Below are 18,457 nucleotides of genomic sequence, written 5' to 3'. Positions count from 1 at the left end.
GTTTCCTGGGAAACAATCCTGTAAAAGGGAGGCCTGACTTTGTTGCTTTTTAAAGTCAGGAGCAACCCCACTGAATTCTGAGAAGTTACAGTAAAGTCAAACAACGGTGTGACTCAGTTCTTTATATTATCTCATCATGACACATAAGACAGATTTTTTTATATAGGGAACTACTTTTTGAGCGCCATTCAAAACCATGTTAAACACCAGTCAGGCTTGGTTTGTAAACTGGCATGCTGCAAGAGAGCCACATACCATAGAAAGAAATGTAAGAAGCACAAGACACCTCTTTGCAGTTTGTATTTGTGAGAAAACATAATAAATACAGACAGAGATAGCTTTGAACACACACATCAACAAGTTCTTAGTTAACCCAGGTTTATATTGTAACATGGAAGTAAAAGACTTTAGAACTACTTAATTGAGGTGAACCACTAATTTTTCATAGAAAAACATTAGTATAAGCAAACTTGAGTATGTTTTGTGTGTGTTTATTGTTCTCCCCATTCTCTGCAATGACATTATAACCATTCTGGTTGTATTTGCCCAGATTCTTATGTGCTGTTACCATGCTCTAGTATCAGCACTATCCAGTTTATTTTCTAACTAACTTATCATGCCTTGACTAGACACCACCCTGCTGCTTTCTTTTTTCAGAGGCCCTTTTAAATTATCTCTTCCCAGACAGTTTCTTATTGACGTCTGATGTCTGCAGCACTTTGTTTATCATGGGGGGAAAAAAGCAGATTAATCACAGGATTTTTTTTACCCTTGATACTGCTACAGTAAGTTAATTTGCCCAGTACTGTGACTAGAAAACAGTGAAACACCCTAAACCAAAACCTGCATTGTAAACTACTCCAAACCCACAACATTTAAAAGTAAACCTTGCAGATCTTCAAGTTGTGTTTCTTGCCTTAGAAATGGAAAAATTTGGTTGTGAGAAATAATTTTGTTTTTCCAGCTATTGGCACCTTGTGCGACTTCTTTTAGAGCTGTTTTAGGTCTGTATCCATGAGCACTCCTTCAGAACATTGTGTTCTGCGCACTTTTCCATAGTATGTCGGTACCTGTTGTGGTAAGGTGCTTATTTGAAGACATCCATGTAATGATTTTGAGGGCATAGAGAATGTAAGGTTTTTTCCATATGTATGTTTTCATTTTAGGACATGCAGAAATAAAAGATTTTAAGACTTCAGGTGAACTGACAAAAGTCACGTTTTACTTCAGAATACTAGTACCTAGCCATAGGGATTACATAAAAAAATTCAGTTCAGTTTCAGGTTTGGAATATGATGTCTCACATAGCACCTGTTTTGCATATAATGCAGGCTTTTATGTATTTTCTTCCTCTTTCTCAGTCATTTTTTTGGTACTTAATGATTCAGAAAAACTTCTGCATTTACTTGAAGAAGAAAGCTATGATTCTGGTGACAAATGCAGGGTTAGTTTAATGTCCTTACACACTCCTCTTTTTAAAACAGATTTCTCCCCCAAGCAATGGAGTTAGAGTGAAACAACAGCAACAACAACAAAAGTAGAATACTTTATCTGTCCTCCTTATGCTTGTGGGTTTCAAATACAGAGAATTCACACAGATGCATGGTTATATATTGCCTCCGTACCCAGAGAGAACGAAAGCTCCACTGTATTTACATATGAAAGCAGTAGTATAACAAAAGGTGGAAAAGGCCCTTTGCTGAGGAGCTTAAATTGTAATTGGATGACTAACAGGTATGCAAGGTATGCCTCACTGCTCTGTCAGGTGCACCCCGAAGTTCTAGGTAAGAATAGGCTTGGTTTAAGACGTGGTGGTGTGATATATTGGCAAATAGGGGTAGGTGTGTGATGAAAAATTACGCACTTGTAGCTATGCCTGAGCCAAGGAAATGTTGAGAACCACTTGTCTGGTTAATGCAAGATGCAGTGAGTTGTCTAACAAACAGAAGTAGAATTGACATGTCCTTGCCTGCTATGTGCTCTCTGGCCAGTGACGGGGAAGGCTTTATTTTCCTTGTATTATAGACCAAGGTCTGGTGCATAGAGAAATATGAATGAATTCAGGCCAGTAGGACTGTGCAGCACTTCACATGAGCTGTGACTGTGGTCTCGGGAACAAAGAAAACTGCTTCCTGTCCATGAATACATTTAAGTTTGCTTGGGATTCAGCTAAACAAGTGGGTTTAGAGACTAGGCTTGGATAAAAATGTGATATTGATATCTTGTAGACTTGCAGTCTTCCTGGGATGGGAAAAAATGAAGCTGAATGAAAAAGCAATGAATACAGTGGCCTTTTAAACCAGAAAAACTGAGTGAGTAGAGGTGTAAAAAAAATACATAAGGAGACTGAAGACATAGATGGGTAAGTTGGCCATGGTGTTACAAGGAAGTTATACCTCCTGGGTAGCACTGTCCTGGTAAAGGAAGGTTAACACACATTGTGGGCTTTCCAGGCCCCTGTCCACTTGCAGGTTTGGTGTTTGTTTTTTTTTTTTTTGTTTGTTTTTTTTGTTTTTTTTGTGAGAAATCAAGCTTGTGTTTGGTTTACAGGAGGAGAGATAACTCATGTATTGGGGGGTGATGGGCAGGATGGATGGAGCCAATGTGGCAGTGTAAGGATGTGTTTATCTCTTTGCATAGTCTGTTGTACTCACAGACCTTTCCCAGTACAGATTTGGCCTTGAATGAAGGTGGATCATCAGCAAAGTTGCAGAGGAATGTGAGACAAAAGTAGCATGGACATCAGATAAAAAAAAGACAGGATCTAGGACTTGCAGTGGAAAAACTGTCAGGTTTTGAGAATGGCCCAAATGGGCCCACATCCAGAAAAGAAATGGGTGAGGATTCCTTGGGCACACATCTGAGTGGCAGAGAGAATGGGCATGCTGTCAGCAGGCATAGGTGGGAAGGACTAGGGAAAGTCTAGGAGGGAAGGCATAAATTCATGAGGTACAAAAACAACCCGGAGGAAATTATAAAGTTTTGGAGTTACTAAAGAGTGTGAGGATTTGATTGCGGAAGTTTCTTTGGAAGATGAAATTGTTAATGAAGACATTTTATATCAAATAGATCTAAACAAAGAGCTCAGAGTCTTCTGCAAATTACAGTGGGTATGTCTGTGGTGGTCTTTGGCAAATACTTGATCTAGCTTTGAACAAAGTAACTATTCTATCAAAAGGTACCAAGGGCTTGATCAGTGAAGAAAGCTCCTTGTTGGCACAGTTTTCTTCAATCATTAATTGGCTTTCTTCTTTCCAGTTCTGTTTTGTTTCTGCCTTGTTCAGCTCTAGGCCTTTCTTCAGTACGGTGCAGTTACAGTGGTGCCCCAGCGGAAATTTATGTGTTGAGGAAAGTTGTTGCATGAACTCGTGTTTTGGCCATAAACATTCCACTATGGCCTGGAAGGGTGCCAGAGCAGAGACCCTGAAAAACACAGCCCAGCTGGTCTGGGAGATAATCGCTGCCATATGAGTGTAGCTGTCTGCAAGAAGTCACGCACATGGACATGGCTTTGACTCTTCTATCCTTGTGTAGTTTGAAATGTCAGTCAAGGTCATTAGGCTGGTTTTGGCCTGCTAATGAAATGGTCTTGCTCAAAGACTAATGGAGATAAGAAGTCCGTATTTAATGGCCATGGAGGTCCTGGCATGTGGCACAAGTTGCTGTCTATTCACTTGTAGTTATGACTGTATATTGGCATATAATGTTTTCTTCTGTTAATTACATTCTTATTGGTTGAAGTACAGCCAATACATTGTATTGATACTCAAGAATAGTGATTTTTCTTTTTCTCTCTAGGGTCTTTGTTTTTTTTTCTTGCAGCCAATCAACCAGTTTGCCTGTGATGCACTCGTATTCAGAGCTGTACCACTAGTCTATTTGTACAAGAGGAGATGGGTTTGATCTGACTAGAGGCAGCGTGAATGCAGGTGTGTCATCATGCACTAGGATGTGGGAGCATTTCTCTTGACCAGTTTGAGCTGATGTGTGGCAAATCAAACTCTTCCAGTACAGTAAACTTAAGAGTACTACTTTGATTATGTAGGCTGGACTGGCTTGATAGTGTAGTTTGTGGTTTAGACAAGGTTGATAGAGGCTAAAGGTAATTGTTAATGTTACCTTTAGTTAGTGGGCGAGGTGGAAAGGATGATATGTGTAACTGTAAGTGCAATTCACATCCAGTGGAAATATTTTGCAGAAGCAGCAGATTTTATTGTGCTTCTCTGTTGAGGAAAGGCATAGTTCTTATCATCTGGAAAAGCCTTGAAAATATTCTCCCTGAGATGCAGAATTCCTTCCAGAGCTTCCCAAATAAATAAGGAACAAGGTCAGTGCAGAACCGACCAAAGATATATACAAAGCTGCTCACTGACAGCCTGGCCACTCTTGCCAGTTGGCACTCTTGGTGCTGTGCTGTGATGAAAGCCTAGTGAAGCAGTGCTTCATCTGGCTGGTCCTTCCTTCCCACTGGCAGGTTAGGCTCTAACCCCTCTAAGTGCAAAACAAAACACCCTTTCTCCTCACAGCACTTTAGAGACGTTATTTGAACACCACTGCCCCAAATTTTCTTACATTTTCCTTGTGTCACTTTTTCCTATCAGAATCTGAATCCTCCATCTTCCATTTTCCTTCACTATCATTTTAATTTATGAAGGATAATCACCTCTCCCTCTCCCTTGTAGAGAGGGTGTTAGGGCACATCCAGTATATATTCAGGTTATGGCCCTTTAACCTTTACATTGTGGCTGTTCAAGGGTAAGGTCTTAGAGAAGAAAATGTGAATCTGATTATATATAAAAGGTGTGCTCTGCTTCTTTTAAAAAAGAAAAGTAGACCTATGTCAATACAAGCAGTAAAGGACAACAGCTTCCCACACCACTTATATCCATTTCTAGCCAGAGTTGCTCTGTCCACGTGGTTTTGATCACTTTGAATTGGAATTACAGGTTGTGGGTATGAGGGTGGCTAGCATGACTGTTGGGAAGACTCGTGTCTAATTCTTTTTCTGTGTATTTCATTATGAGTAATGGGATTTTGGACACTTGCTGCTCACCAAACCAAAAGGTCCTTAAGCCAGAAGAAACGGAGTCCTGCCTGGGAAACTACCCATTTGACTGCCCCCGGGCCCTGTTTCCTCACCTCCCGGGAATGAGGGCAGCCCAAGGCTACGCTTCTTCCTTACTACGGAGGAGGCTCTGGGCTGGGGAGCAGCAGGGATCCACTGGCTGCGCTAGGGATCGCGTCCTGCCCCCGACTGCCGCCTCCATGCCTGGCCGGGCCGTGGGTAAGGCGGAGATGCTCCGGGGTGGACGGAGACCAAGGCAGCCGCGGCTCTGGAGAAGCGAAGCCCATCTACTGCTGAGGCAGCAGTAGCTGGACCGGGGTGGTTTCGGGAGAAGTCAGCGGCTTCGCTGCCTCTGGCCGTGTTCTGCACAGGCTAGCGTGACCCCACTTCTCTCTTGTGGTGGCCCACGCCAACGCCGCCTGCCTTGCCATGTCCAGAACCACGGGGGGGAACCAGCATCTCTGCCCATCTGCGACCCTTCGCAGAAGAACGACCTGCTCTTGCAGGACGGGCTTGGCGGCGGGACACGACACCAGCATCCCTACAGTATCCGCTGGACACGGAGTCCCGCGGGGAGCTGCGGGAGGGCTGGGCTGGGCTGGACTGGACTGGACAGAGCTCGGCTCGGCTCGGCTCGGCTCGGCTCCCGGCTCGCCCATACCGGACACCACGTGCCCTAGGTACCACGCCACTCTTCGGGTCACAGCCCGTAGGCTCGGTCTCATTGGCTGAGGGAGGTGCTCATCTTGTGGACCAGCCAATGAAAGCCCCCTAGCTTCGTGGGCTGGGCGACTCCGAGGTCTCATAAGCTGCAGGGTCCGCCCCTCGTCTGGCGCGGCGGTGGTGCTTGTGAACGCGGGGGTGCTTGCGGCCGTCCGCGTAAGGCAGCGCGGGGTTAGTTTGTGAGCGCTCTGGTGCCGAGACGGCAGCGTGGCGGGAGGGCAGTGAACGGTAGCGGTGGCGGGGGGCTTCCTGAGGGGGAAGAGGGCGGTGGGGTGTTCTTGGGGTTGTGCCGGCGGTCCCTACCGAGAGGAGTTTTAGGGGCCCGGAGAGACTCCCTGAGGCGGGGGGTGCAGGCCGGTTGTGTGTGCGGGTCCCTTGCGGGGAGGGGGGTGACAGTGCTAGGGCTCGGGGCGGATAGCGCGTTAAGAGGGGACAGTAGCTGCGAGGCACTTCGTGTCTGTGTGCCTGAGGGGCTGTCCCGCTCCTGGGCAGCCTTGTGGGTGCATGGGAGTTGCTGCCCTGCTTCTGGTCAGCCTTTCCCGTTCTAGGGAAGGCTGGACGCAGGTGCATCGCACAGGGACAGGTGAGCTGGTTGGAGAAAGGAGTCTTGGGAATGATTGCCTCGCACTTAGACCTTGAAGCTGCGCTTTGCTGCAAGCTTTGCAGGTGTAAGATGTTATCCTGAGCACCTTGTTCTGTGCTGAGCCAGGACTCTGCACTTCCGTTTTATGGTGAGTCCAGGTCTGCTGTCTGTATCCTCCATGGTGTCCCAGAGGCTTTGGTATATTTCTGTGTGCTAGAGCTATGGTAATTGCAGTCTAAACAACTCTTGGGGAGTAAATGATATCCTGGGGCATCTGGGAGACAAGCAGTTTCCCTTGTTAGGAATGCAAGAGCTGTGCATTCACATTTTTTGGGAGAAGGAAGTTGGTAGCTTTCCCATCTCATACAAGGGATATGTGCTCTATTTTCGTACAGCTCTGAGAGCCAAATGATGGTTGGCATAACCATTTGTACTTGTGGTCTTTTGTGTGTCTGTCTGAGCACTTGGTGTTTATTCTTTTCCTGCAGGTAACATAGCCAAGAGTGTGTGTTAGCCTCTGTATAAAGGAGCTCTTGAGTCTGTACTGGGATTTGTGTAGGTTGTTCCTTTGCCATAAGAAAGGTGAGTAGGATTATTTCCATGTGTTTTTCTAAGGCTTTCTAGCTTAAATACTTCCATAAGTGGGCTGATATTTAAACAGCCCTGTGACTGCCAGTCCTTTCTAAACTTGTTTGAGAATCATAGATTCAGCTAGGTTGGAAAAGACCTTTAAGCTCATCAAGTCCAGCTGTTACCCCTGGACTGCCAAGACCACCAGTAAACCGTGTCATTGAGGGCCTCATCTACAATTTCTGGACACCTCCAGGAACAGTGGTTCCACCAGTTCCCTGGGCAGCCTGTTCCAATACCTCATCACCCCCTAGTTGAAGAAATTTTTCCTGATATCTAGTCTAAACCTCCTTCTGTGCAGCTTGAGGCTGTTACTTCTTGTCCTATTGCTTGTTACTTGTGAGAAGAGATCAGCCACCTCCTGGCTCCGTCCTCCTTTCAGGTAGCTGTAGAGAGCGATAAGGTTTGCCCCTGAGCCTTCTCTTCTCCAGACTGAACACCCCAGTTCCCTCAGCTGCTCCTCATCAACTTGTGCTTCAGACTCTTCATCAGCTTTGTTGCACTTCTCTGGACCTGCTCCAGCACCTCAATGTCTTTCTTGTAGTGAGAGGCCCCGAACTGAGCACAGTGTTTGAGGTGTGGCCTCACCAGTGCCCAGTATAAGGGGAATGGTGGTACTGCCTAATCATTTATATAACTGAACTGGAAACTGGAGTTTATGGTCTCCAGATGATATTTGGTCTTTGTATGTTTTGTGTATTTTGGTATTTTTTTTTTCCCCCTCATCTACTCTTTGGTCTTACTTTTTGTATTCAGCCTTAATTTGGATTTGTAAATTATGCAATCCACTTTTATCTATTGTTCCTGTGGATAGTACAATCAGTCTGAACAGTGAGGTGTTTGCAGAGATGGAGCTGTTTATGGGGTTGTGTTTGGTGTAGTAGTTCATGCTGTGAACACACTGCAGCTTTTATTCCTATCTATGGGATGTTGGGGAAAGATCACTTTGGCTTTAGATGGCAATGCCATCTGATACTACTTTTTGTTATAAATTTGGGATCTTAAAGGATGTAGTTTAGAATTGTATCAGATGTGATATGACACCTGAATCCTAATAATAGTTATTTCTTTGCTTACTGTGCAACTGATTATTGTGAGTGGAACATGCAAGGTATTTTGTCTGAGATGCTCCTTGTAATATACATAGTTCAGGCCTCATTGGCATGAAATCACAGAAGACTTTCTTTTGTATTTGCCAACTGTTTGTTGTGTGTCAGACAATACCTCTGGATATTTCTGTGAAAATCTCAGTCCTCAAAGGCTTTGTAATCCTGAGCTGTAGGAGTAGACAGAAGTTAGAGCTGGGGAGGTGTTGCATCGTGCCCTTGTGTGATGAGTGTTTTCTGTGGGAGTAAAGGAGAGCTAAGCTGCCTTTACAGTCAAGATCAAATTACTGAGGCTGTTAAGGAATTCGGCTGTTTTATATACTTTTTGAAAGTCTGGTAAAGATTAAGGCTGATACTGTGTTGAGTTCCTAAAACCCAGCATGCATGGGCTGAAGCCATTCTACTCGCCTAATTCATGGTCACGATGCACTTGAGTTTGAGACACTTGGAGTGTGATTTAAGCAGCTCTGACTGATTTGAGATCATGGGAGCTCCCATAAGCATGTTTCTTATGTAATCTAGTCTATAGTTGGGTATGCAGAAATTAGACCTTGGACTCCCCCTGTCCACAGTTTTGAAAATACTTAATGTTCATAATCATTTAGTATACAGCACTCTTCCCAGTGCAGAGTTGTATTTCTGTATTCTCCCCGTGTCCATTGCTGTTTAGTCTGTGATCAATCAGAATGATCAGATGGAGGTTTTAGTTCCAGTGCTATGTCAGATGGACCTTTCAGGCATCACACATTTCAGCATGTTGCAAAAGCTTGTGTGAGAGTGGTCAAAATCCATCTTCCATTGAAGTCAATCCACAGATGGGTGGTGTTTAGTCAACAGGAACAGGGAAAGGTGCTGTTTGACCTTATGAATATGTAGCTGCTATTTAATGAGGACAGCAAATACACATTCTCTAGGAGCCAGTGTGAGCCTGGGGAGCTTGGACTCCATGTCTCACTTCTAAGCTCACCAGTGAGAGTGAGATCTGCTTCTCTGGTAGGTAACCTCTGATATTCACTGGAGCTCTGTTTAAGCATGGGAAGGAAATCTGTAGGCAGGAACAGGTTGTACAAATCTGCAACTAATCAATTGGTTAAGTGGAGTAGTTGCAACAGGCTGGGTAGAGGGTGGTTATTTTCCTCCCACATGAAGCTGGGAAGGAATTCAAAGCCAGGAGACCTCAAAGGTAAAAGCATACTCAACAGATGCTTGTTTCTTTAGTTGTTTTGATTGATAGTTGACTATTCTTTGCTGCCATATTGCTACTTGCAGTACATGATCTGTGGGATGTTTGATGAATCTGTCTCATGTCTCTGTCCAGATGGGTCATTATTAGATGCCAGACCAGTTGTCATCAGTGCTAAGCTGCAACCAAGATGGCTAAGTACAGGCTTGTTCTCTTAAGACATGGGGAAGGAGCCTGGAACAAGGAGAATCGCTTCTGCAGCTGGGTGGACCAGAGGCTGAGCAGTGATGGGATAAAGGAAGCTCAGAACTGTGGCAAACACCTTAAAGCACTGGGCTTTGAATTCGACCTCGTCTTCACCTCTGTACTCAGCCGCTCCATCCAGACTGCATGGCTTATCCTAGAAGAAATGGGCCAAGAGTGGGTCCCCATGCAGAGTTCTTGGCGCCTGAATGAACGTCACTATGGTGCTCTGATCGGTCTCAATAGAGCAGAAATGGCTCTGAATCATGGGGAGGAGCAAGTGAAAATATGGAGGAGAAGCTATGATGTTACTCCACCTCCCATAACCGAATCTCATCCTTTCTATGAAGAGATATACAACGATCGCCGGTATAAGTGCAGTGATGTCTCTCAGGATAATCTCCCGAGGGCTGAAAGCCTAAAAGATGTGCTTGATAGACTTCTTCCCTATTGGAATGAAAAGATAGTGCCAGAACTGAAAAGTGGCAAGATGATCCTCATCTCTGCTCATGGTAACAGCAGCAGGGCATTGCTGAAGCACGTGCAAGGTAAGGGTCTTCGTTTCAGCCTTTCCCTCTTCTCCTTAGCTGCTTAGAGCTTTACATATTGTTCTGTAGTGTGTATTACTACTCTGGATGGTGTAACACTATGTCTGTGGTCTCCAAGGGGAAAATAAAAAAGATGGCTTATTGGAGCAGGAATCAAACTGGGGTATGTGGAAGAGGGAGAGAATTGGTTAGGTTAATGTAGTTAAGAATAGAGCTAGAAGCTTTCACCTAGCATCAAGCTAGATGTTTCTCCCTGCTTATTTTAACTTACTGTGTTAAAACCTACTTTGTTGTTGGTCTAGATAGACAAAACTCCTTAGGCTCTAACTATTTTTGGATTTATTCAGCTGCTTTGTCGGAAGGGCTGAAGTTGTAATCTGTTCATTAAACAACCATTGCTGTAAAGCGTCAGGAAAATGCTTGTGTTATGTTGTGGAAGACATTCTTGACTGTTACTGTGGTGGGTCACTTTTGAAGCTTCATTCCTGATAACTCTTTACTTTAAAAAGCTTCTGTGACAGGGAGTGCTGCAGAGAGTAGGTACTTGCTAAAGCTTATGCAAATACTGTTGTTTCCCAATATAGGTAATGTATACCAATAAACAGCTAATTTGGTAGCTTACCATGAGGTTGCTTAATTGGGACTTGAAAAGGATGTGGTTTACCTTTAAGTCATTGCTGGATTCTTCCCCCACCTCTTCTCTGGCATGTCTTCTAGTTTAGGTCATCCTAAACTGGTAGATGGACCATATTAATTTCTTTGTCTGTGGGTAGAGTACTATTTGGTGATTATATATGTGTGAATGCAGCCTGTTAGAGTTGTAGTTGCAAATATGCATGGACTGTATTGTGTTCACTCAAGTTTTTAATATAAAACCCTCTGGTGTGTGCTTCTACAGCTCTGAGTGCTGAACACATTTTGCAACCAGGCACACTGTAACAGGGTAGTTGATGCTTTAGCAGAGGTCAGAAACCTATGGAAAAACCATGCAATAGTGGCTTCTGGAATAGAGTCTGTGAATTCTGGGGTACTGCTTTGATGAAGGAGGAAGGCTGGTTCAGGCAGTTCCACTGATGTGGTCAGGGTGTTTGTCTACACTATGTGAAATGATTAAGTGTTATAAAGGATAAAAGGGCAGGGGGATCTGCAACCATGGTAATTCTCCACACACCCCCCACACTCCCTTTCCCCCAAGAACTGAACCACTTCTGTGAAGCCTTACTGGCCAAGTCCTTTGGGGGTGGAATGCAGAAACTGTGGGTCACCTTCTGTACAGGCACGCACCACGGCCAGAGCCAACAGCGTCAGTGACTGGTAAAGGTTAATTTAAAGTTAGCATGGCTGGATTCCTTGCTGCATTGAGATCAGGGAGCAGTGTAAGTTAGAGCAGCTGCAAAGCTTTTCTTTGAAACAGTCAGGTATATGCCCACACTCAACCAAAGTAGAATAGAGCTGTGTGTCTCTTGTCTATCCTACGCCATACCTTGTCCCTTCCAGCATGTTCTTACATAGGGAAATGTGAGGAATCCGTGGCGGAGGATCTAATTCTTTTGGCTGAGGATTGTCCATCAGCTACCCCAGCTGTAATTGCCCCAGGAGTAATTGCCCCATACATACTGGCTTTTCTGCTGTTCCTGCAGTGAAGATTTTGATTGCTGCAGAGCTGGCCTGAGGGTTCACAGAAACAGAGCTTTAAGACCCCTGTTATTGCAACCTGCTCTTTTTCTTTTAAGAGCTCCAGCTTGTATCTAGTTGTATCTAAGAGGTTTCTTGTTTGTGTTGATGACTGTCCCTTTCCCTTCTGAAAGGTTGTGAGCTGCTCTGGGGCCCTGCTTTAGTTGGACCCGATTCAACAGTGCTTAGTTTGTCAGCTACTGTATTTATAGCACCCACTGTGAGGTGGGCTTTGTTTTCCTGGACTTTGTAAAGCTTGGTATGTCTTGCAGTTGAGTGGAAGTTTTTAGGCACCTCTGTCTTAGCTGGAGCCATGTTTTCTGGCTTTCAGAAAATGGGGCTTCAAATGCCTCAAGCAGCAGTCGTACATGATTGCTTGAATGTCGTCTTAGTCATGGGGATAACTCAGTCTCGGAAGATGTAGCTCAGAAACTTTAAATGGCAGTAAATATAAATGTTTTCAATCAGTGTGATCTGATGAGACAATTCTAGTTGTTTCAGTGTGAAATTTAATGTCTTTTCTGAAAGACTTTGGAGTGTTCTTGAAGTTACCTTTTTGCGGGATTTTTTTTTTTAAACAGGCCTGCAGTTCTCTGAACCTGAATGTTCTCATTGTTAAGTAACTGGTAAAGAGCTTGAAATGTAGATCTGCTTTCTAACTTGCACACAAAAATCATCAAACTAACAATATTGGGCTAATATGGCTTTGATTGTGGGCTTGGATTTTGTTCTTATTTTCTAGGTGCCCAGAGTGGACCTCATTATATGAAATATACTGAAATATGATATATGAAATGTCTGTACTATTTGTCATGTTTGCATTTGAGGACTTAAATGAAACCTCCATAGTCTTTCTGAAAACAGTACTTAATGCAAACTAGACCATATTCTTGTGTGTACTTGAAGATCAGAAACAGCAGCTTCTCTGAGAGCTTGTTCTTCTCTCCTGGTGGGGCTAAGTGATGTTTCTCCTAGATGGTGCTGCTGAAGACATCAGTGCTATGAGCTGTTGGTGTCTGGTGGGGATGCTGGTCTGTGTTCCTTCTAGGTAACCCCTATGCATTTGATAAATGCCACCAAGGCCAAGCAGGGCTGCTTCCTACAGTCCTGGTGAAGAAACAGTGTTGACATCAAAGTAAGTCTTTAACTGAGCTGACCCAGTCCTTTCAGAACACTTACTCTTTGCATCATCTTTAGCTGATGTATGTGGTGATGCCAGGAATCATTGGCACAACTGAAAATTGGCAGAGTGAGAGGACACTTTTCATTATATATTGTTAGGCTTGGAAAGGCTCTCTAAAAGTAACTTTTTCTTCGGGCAGCAGTTTTGTGTTTGCGGGGGAAGTATCTCGTCATATCTTAGCAACTGTGACACCTATTGGTGTGGACCATGACCTGTAACTGATCTTGGTCACCTCCTAGATGCACAGGATCTATTTACAGGTGATTTTTCTCAGTCCTTTGAAGAAGGGATCATTTTCTCTTTTACCTGAAGTATCAAACTGATACTTCAGATTGAGTCTCTTAGCAGTGTCCCATATGGCATTTGTCGTCTGGAGCAACAACCACTACGCATACTGAAGCCCTGCTTTTTGGAAGTGGCTGGACATTGCCTGCTGATGGGAAGTAGAGAGTAAATCTTTTGTTTTCCTTTGCTTCTGTGTCCAGCCTTTGCTTGTGCTTTATTATAAAGTGCCCTTATCTTGACCCATGAGTTGTTTACATCTTACTTTCTCCATACCTGCCCTGCTGAGGAGAGGAGTGATGGAGCAGCTTGGTGGTCCCCTTGTGTCCAGCCAGGGATAATCCCCTTTACAGTGCTTTTTGGTGCCTCACTGTGGTGAATTGACCTTGGTTGAATGCCAGGTGCCCGCCCTCTTGTAACCTACTAGGTCCTCTGCCAAGAGGGCAGAATCTAGCCCTGAATATTTAATTTATTAGGCTAAAGCTTTGGTATTTTCATTAACGTTGTGGGAAGCATGCAATGACCTGATTGGGATCTCAATTACAAAGTACCAGTTCTAGAACAAGCCCATTGTGACTGAATTTATACATAGATCTTGTTTTGCTGGGTGAATCATCTGGCCTCAAGTGTAGTTGACATGCAGGGGAGAAGGTGTGTAACTCTTCTCAACAGTTGTTGTTTTTTTTTGTGTTGTTTTGGCCATAAGAATGGAAGGAAGGAACTTTGTAAGAACAGGTGAGAGGGCAGAAGCAGCTGAGCCAGCCCTTATAGAAGTAGGCTGTAGTGATCAAAATCAAGCCTGATGGGTTTTGGCTCTGTAGGACTTTACAGGCTGCAAGTATTTCAAAGCACTTCACGGGTTACCAGGTAAAGGTGAAATCTTAAGCTTGCACAGAAATATTACTGGTCTGTGTGTCTGATAACCCAGTTCAGTTAGATGGAGCATAAGTGAGCTTGGAAAGAATTCTGAATGTGATGTTAAAATATCTTTTAATAAGTGCTGTACCAAATTCTTAGTGTTCATGTACCAAACTGCTTGCTACTGTTCAGGAATGATGTTTAGTAAGTGCTTATGAGAGAATGTGGGAGATGTCCACTTCAGGAATGGAGTTTGCCTGAACAGCATTTTATCAGTTCTGAAGAAGGCATCCTGAGTCCTTCAGTGGTGTCTGTGGGATCTCATGGTTGTAAGCAGGTTTTAAACTGTTTCCAGTAACACAGTATCCTTCATCAATGCTGTGACCCAGGCTCAGTGTTCCTGTTTCAATTGTCTTATTTCCCATTGTACCTTGTAGTCAGCAGTTGAGTCCTTGCCCTGATTTCACCCTTCTTCCCTTTGAAAATAGGGTGGGGTTATGACCCAGACCAGCTCAGATGAAGTGCAAGAAAAGGTCACTTGGCTATAGTTACAGTACATGAAGTAACTAGATAGTAGTTAGCTCATGTTCGTGATGGCTGAAGTGTAAGATGGGATCTCTTTACTGTCCTCCTAGCCTGCAAGGTTCTATGTGTTTTGCCTGCAACTTGAAGAGCTTGTGTGACAAGCCTGATAAGCTCCTTGCTTCCTGAAGACCAGAAGTGCTATACAAATACAGCAACAGTGCTGAAATAAAGCAACAGGATACTTCAGAATGTCTTTAGAATTTTCATCTGTCTTGCATTTCTAGCCTGCTGGCTATGAGACAATGTTCCTGTACGAGGAAGAATCCTGAGGAGAAAGGCAACGTGCTCACTGCAGCTTGTTTATCCTAGACTGCACTGTTCTGCTTTGTAAATTAATACTAGTTGACATCAGTGTGGTCACTTTGTGTTCTGTAGAAACAGTAAACTGCATTTCTGAATCTGTGTAGCTACAGCTAGTTTTGTTTAATCTGTCTTTAGAGAAAACCTTTAAATATTCTGGCTTCTGACCACAGTATGTGGTTTGCCTGAATTCTCCTGCATGACTTCATCTGGTGTGTACATCTGAATGGTTTAGTCTGAGAGACTGAATTTGAGGTGGGCAGAGCACTTCCTGGGGCCAGATTCTCTGTGGCTACATGGTGATGTGTGTATGTTGCTAAAATCTAGTATGATTAAGAATCCTTGAAATAAGCTCAGGCAGCTTGGCTGCTTGTTTTGCAAACCAAAAAACCAAAGTCCTTGAGAAGAGTGCTTGTGCCTGGTAAGGGGACTCAGGATTTTCCCATTAATATCTGTGTGGATGCAAGTTTTTAGAAGCTGCTTGAGTTCTTTTCTGTAGGTCTGATTCTGCTGACTGCAACAGGAAAATTATTTACGCCTGTATTACAGGGGTTGCTTGAACTGGGACAGTGTGACTTTTAATGGGCTGGTACCTCAGTATACAAGAAGGTGTAAGCTTCTGGGAAGGGTTTGTCTGTTTCTCTTGCTCTGTGCCTTTCTGAATCTTGGGGCTCATCTACAGCCCGAAGCAAGGGCTTAAGCTAATCAAAACAGGAATAGGTCCCTGCAGAAATTGCATGTTTAAGTAGTCTCTGTGCAGGGGCATAAATTGATTCTTGCCTCATGATCAGTTCCGTTTTTTCCTGACCTGTTGTCATCCAACTGTTGCTGAGTGGCTTGACTCTGTGTCTGTGGGTTTTCCTGTATGTTTGCTCTGCTTTTCTACTTAATGTGTAAACTGCTGGCAAATTTGCACCCATGTGTTCTGAAAGCCATCTGTTTTGTCAGCTGCTCAAGAGGATGTTTTCTTCATGCACCTTGGTCTCATTTATATGGTGTCATCATTTTAGAAGCTTGAGTGTGTGCATTTTCTAAGCATGAATTACTTGAAGCTGTCCTGCTTTACAACAGCAGGCTGCTGCCGTGACCTCAGTGCTTTTAAAAAGTGGTGGTGGTGTTGGGGGGGGGGGGGGGGGGTGTGTGTGTGTGAAATATTGCCTTTTCTGATGACATTAGCTTTCTTTTGCCTAAAGTTTTTGCAGAATACTGTCTTTGCAGCCACTGCTTCTTAATGCAACTGTGTAGACCTTGTGCAGGAGCTTTACTAGGAAGCTGGTCTCAATATTCACTTGGATGCTTTAGAGATGTTTGACCAGCCATGCATTGATATTAAAGCCCCAGACTATTTCAATTAAACAGAGCTGGGTAGAATAATTTTTCTCCCCAGGTACGCATTATTTCAGTGAAGTGGAAAAGGCTCCAGGTTGTGTATTTTTTACCCTTTCTTTGTTTCCCTCTCCCTCATTTGAAAGAGGAAATGAATAGCCTATTAATTCTGAGAATAGTACTGTATGCAAGATGCTGTAAACTTGCTAATGAGAAACCACATGTAGGCAAACAGGGATCTTTACACTAGAAGAATTAAATACTGATTTTGAAGACAGCTTGTGTGAGAAGCTTTGCATAGAAAATTTAAGAGGAAGAATTAACCATGGTATCCTGCCTTTTTAGAGAGGCTGTTTGGTACTGGCTACTTAGCTAATGACACACTGGTGTTTTAGTTGTTGCTGAGTAGCACTTACCCTGACCAAGGGCTTCACAGTCTAGATAAGAAACTGACCATTGAGTGTTGGTGTCGATGGAGGCTGGAATGTATCTTTAAGACTGGATAATCTCAGATATAAGGCTGAGCTAGGTAGACTGATTAGGAAGCTGCTCACTTTGTTAACTGTGTTTTTTGTTTGTTTTTGTTTGACAGGCATCTCTGATGAGGACATCATCAATGTTACTCTCCCCACTGGTGTGCCCATACTTCTTGAACTTGATGAGAATCTGCGCCCTCTGGGCCCTCACCAGTTTCTGGGTGATCAAGAAGCTATCCAAGCTGCCATCAAAAAAGTGGAAGATCAAGGGAAAGTAAAAGCTGTTGAGAAGTAAAATCCCACAGACACAGCTGTTTCCAACATTTGTGTATGACTGCTAGGTTGCACTGTGTAGAAGTCTCAATTTTAAGCACAAATAATTGGGAGAGTTGTTGAGTCTCAGGTTGGTAGATTTACCCTCTGCCTCTCAAAAGCTGCAATTTAGATCTGAGCATGAGGTTATGGACACGGAAAAAAGAAATCAAGAGATCATTCAGGTAATGCAAACTTGCAGAGCAGTCTGCCCCACATCTAGGATTGAGGGTGGCCCGGTACAGAAATGAAGAGTTATTGCTGGTGTCTACTGGTCATCAGTCCTAATCTAGGGGGAAAAGCACCAGTTTACTGGACTGAATAACTCCAGGTTATTCCGTGCACTAAAACTTATACAGTGTGATAAAATGGCCCTGAGTTGAGTTATCCAGTATGATTCTTCTGTGTCACTGGCCATGACAGTTTGTTCTGGATGGAATTCCTTTGGTCTTTCAGAACACTTTCAGCTGTATAACTCTTTGCCTTTGTTATTTAGAGTCTTCCAAGGTCAGTGCATGTCCAGAAAATTTTGTAGAGGTGTTCTGACTGCTATAGTTACCATAGCTGTGTTTTTACACTGTAAACCAGTTTTTAAGGAACCTAGAAGGAATCCCTTTTCCTCCACCATCTTTGCAAAGCCTAGCATGACTGCATTTTGCTAGCTTGAAATAATAGGATTTAATTCAGACTTTAGTCCACAAACTAAGCACAAAGTTTTCCTGCTTACTGTTTAAATGATCACTTAGTGAGTGACCTGAATAGCTTTGAAACAAACACTCAAGTGACATGTACTAGAGGTTTGATCACCTCTTGGTCAAGTTGTTAAAATAATTCCTGCTTACCTCAGTAAAACTGAATATAGGAAAATCCCCCTTTAAGCTTTCCTGAGTTGTAAGGGTCTCTTAATAAATGTTCCACAGGAATATTATGTGGCATTCTCTGTATCAATTTCTCTGGATGGTGGAAAAGATGCATAAGGCATATATGGAATGTTACTGGGTGCAGCACATCCAGCCATCACACTGGTTGGGAAGGGTATTCTGCCATGCCTGAAAGTGTGCATGTGTAAGACTCTCCTCAAAACCATGGCTTAATTCCTGCCTTGCTGTTATGTTTGTCACTAAATTCAAATGGTTCTCACTGGTTGGGTGTGGTGTAGCATGTTTGGCAGTTTGTTCTTTTTATGTACACATGGATCAGGATAATACCACTTTTGAAGACTTGCTCCAACCTTACAAATATGAAACTGTTAGTTAAAGTCAGATCTGACCCAGTGTCTCAACACCTGAACCTGACCTTATTCTGACCTCAGTTACCAACATGGGTGGAACTTGTGTGTACACTGTTTGAGCTGAATGTGTTTTCAGCATGGCCTATCTA

General features: G+C 43.6%; 1 protein-coding gene across 1 annotated transcript; it reads left to right on the top strand.

Moving 5' to 3' along the window:
• Positions 1-6,209: 6,209 nt before the first annotated feature.
• BPGM (bisphosphoglycerate mutase) lies at positions 6,210-18,165 on the top strand. The gene is made up of 3 exons (XM_061444674.1): positions 6,210-6,953; positions 9,426-10,081; positions 16,882-18,165. Exons 2-3 carry the CDS (start codon positions 9,481-9,483, stop codon positions 17,058-17,060), a joined length of 780 nt encoding a protein of 259 aa, XP_061300658.1. The 5' UTR covers positions 6,210-6,953; positions 9,426-9,480; the 3' UTR covers positions 17,061-18,165.
• The last annotated feature ends 292 nt before the right edge of the window (positions 18,166-18,457 follow it).

Source organism: Pezoporus flaviventris, unplaced genomic scaffold, assembly GCF_033815535.1.
Source record: "Pezoporus flaviventris isolate CSIRO_AGI_PZ_B2104156 unplaced genomic scaffold, CSIRO_AGI_Pfla_v1 ptg000002l, whole genome shotgun sequence".
Classification (NCBI taxonomy): Eukaryota; Metazoa; Chordata; class Aves; order Psittaciformes; family Psittacidae; genus Pezoporus; species Pezoporus flaviventris.
Note: the sequence above shows the minus strand (reverse complement) of the source record. Positions and strands in the feature narration are given on the sequence as shown.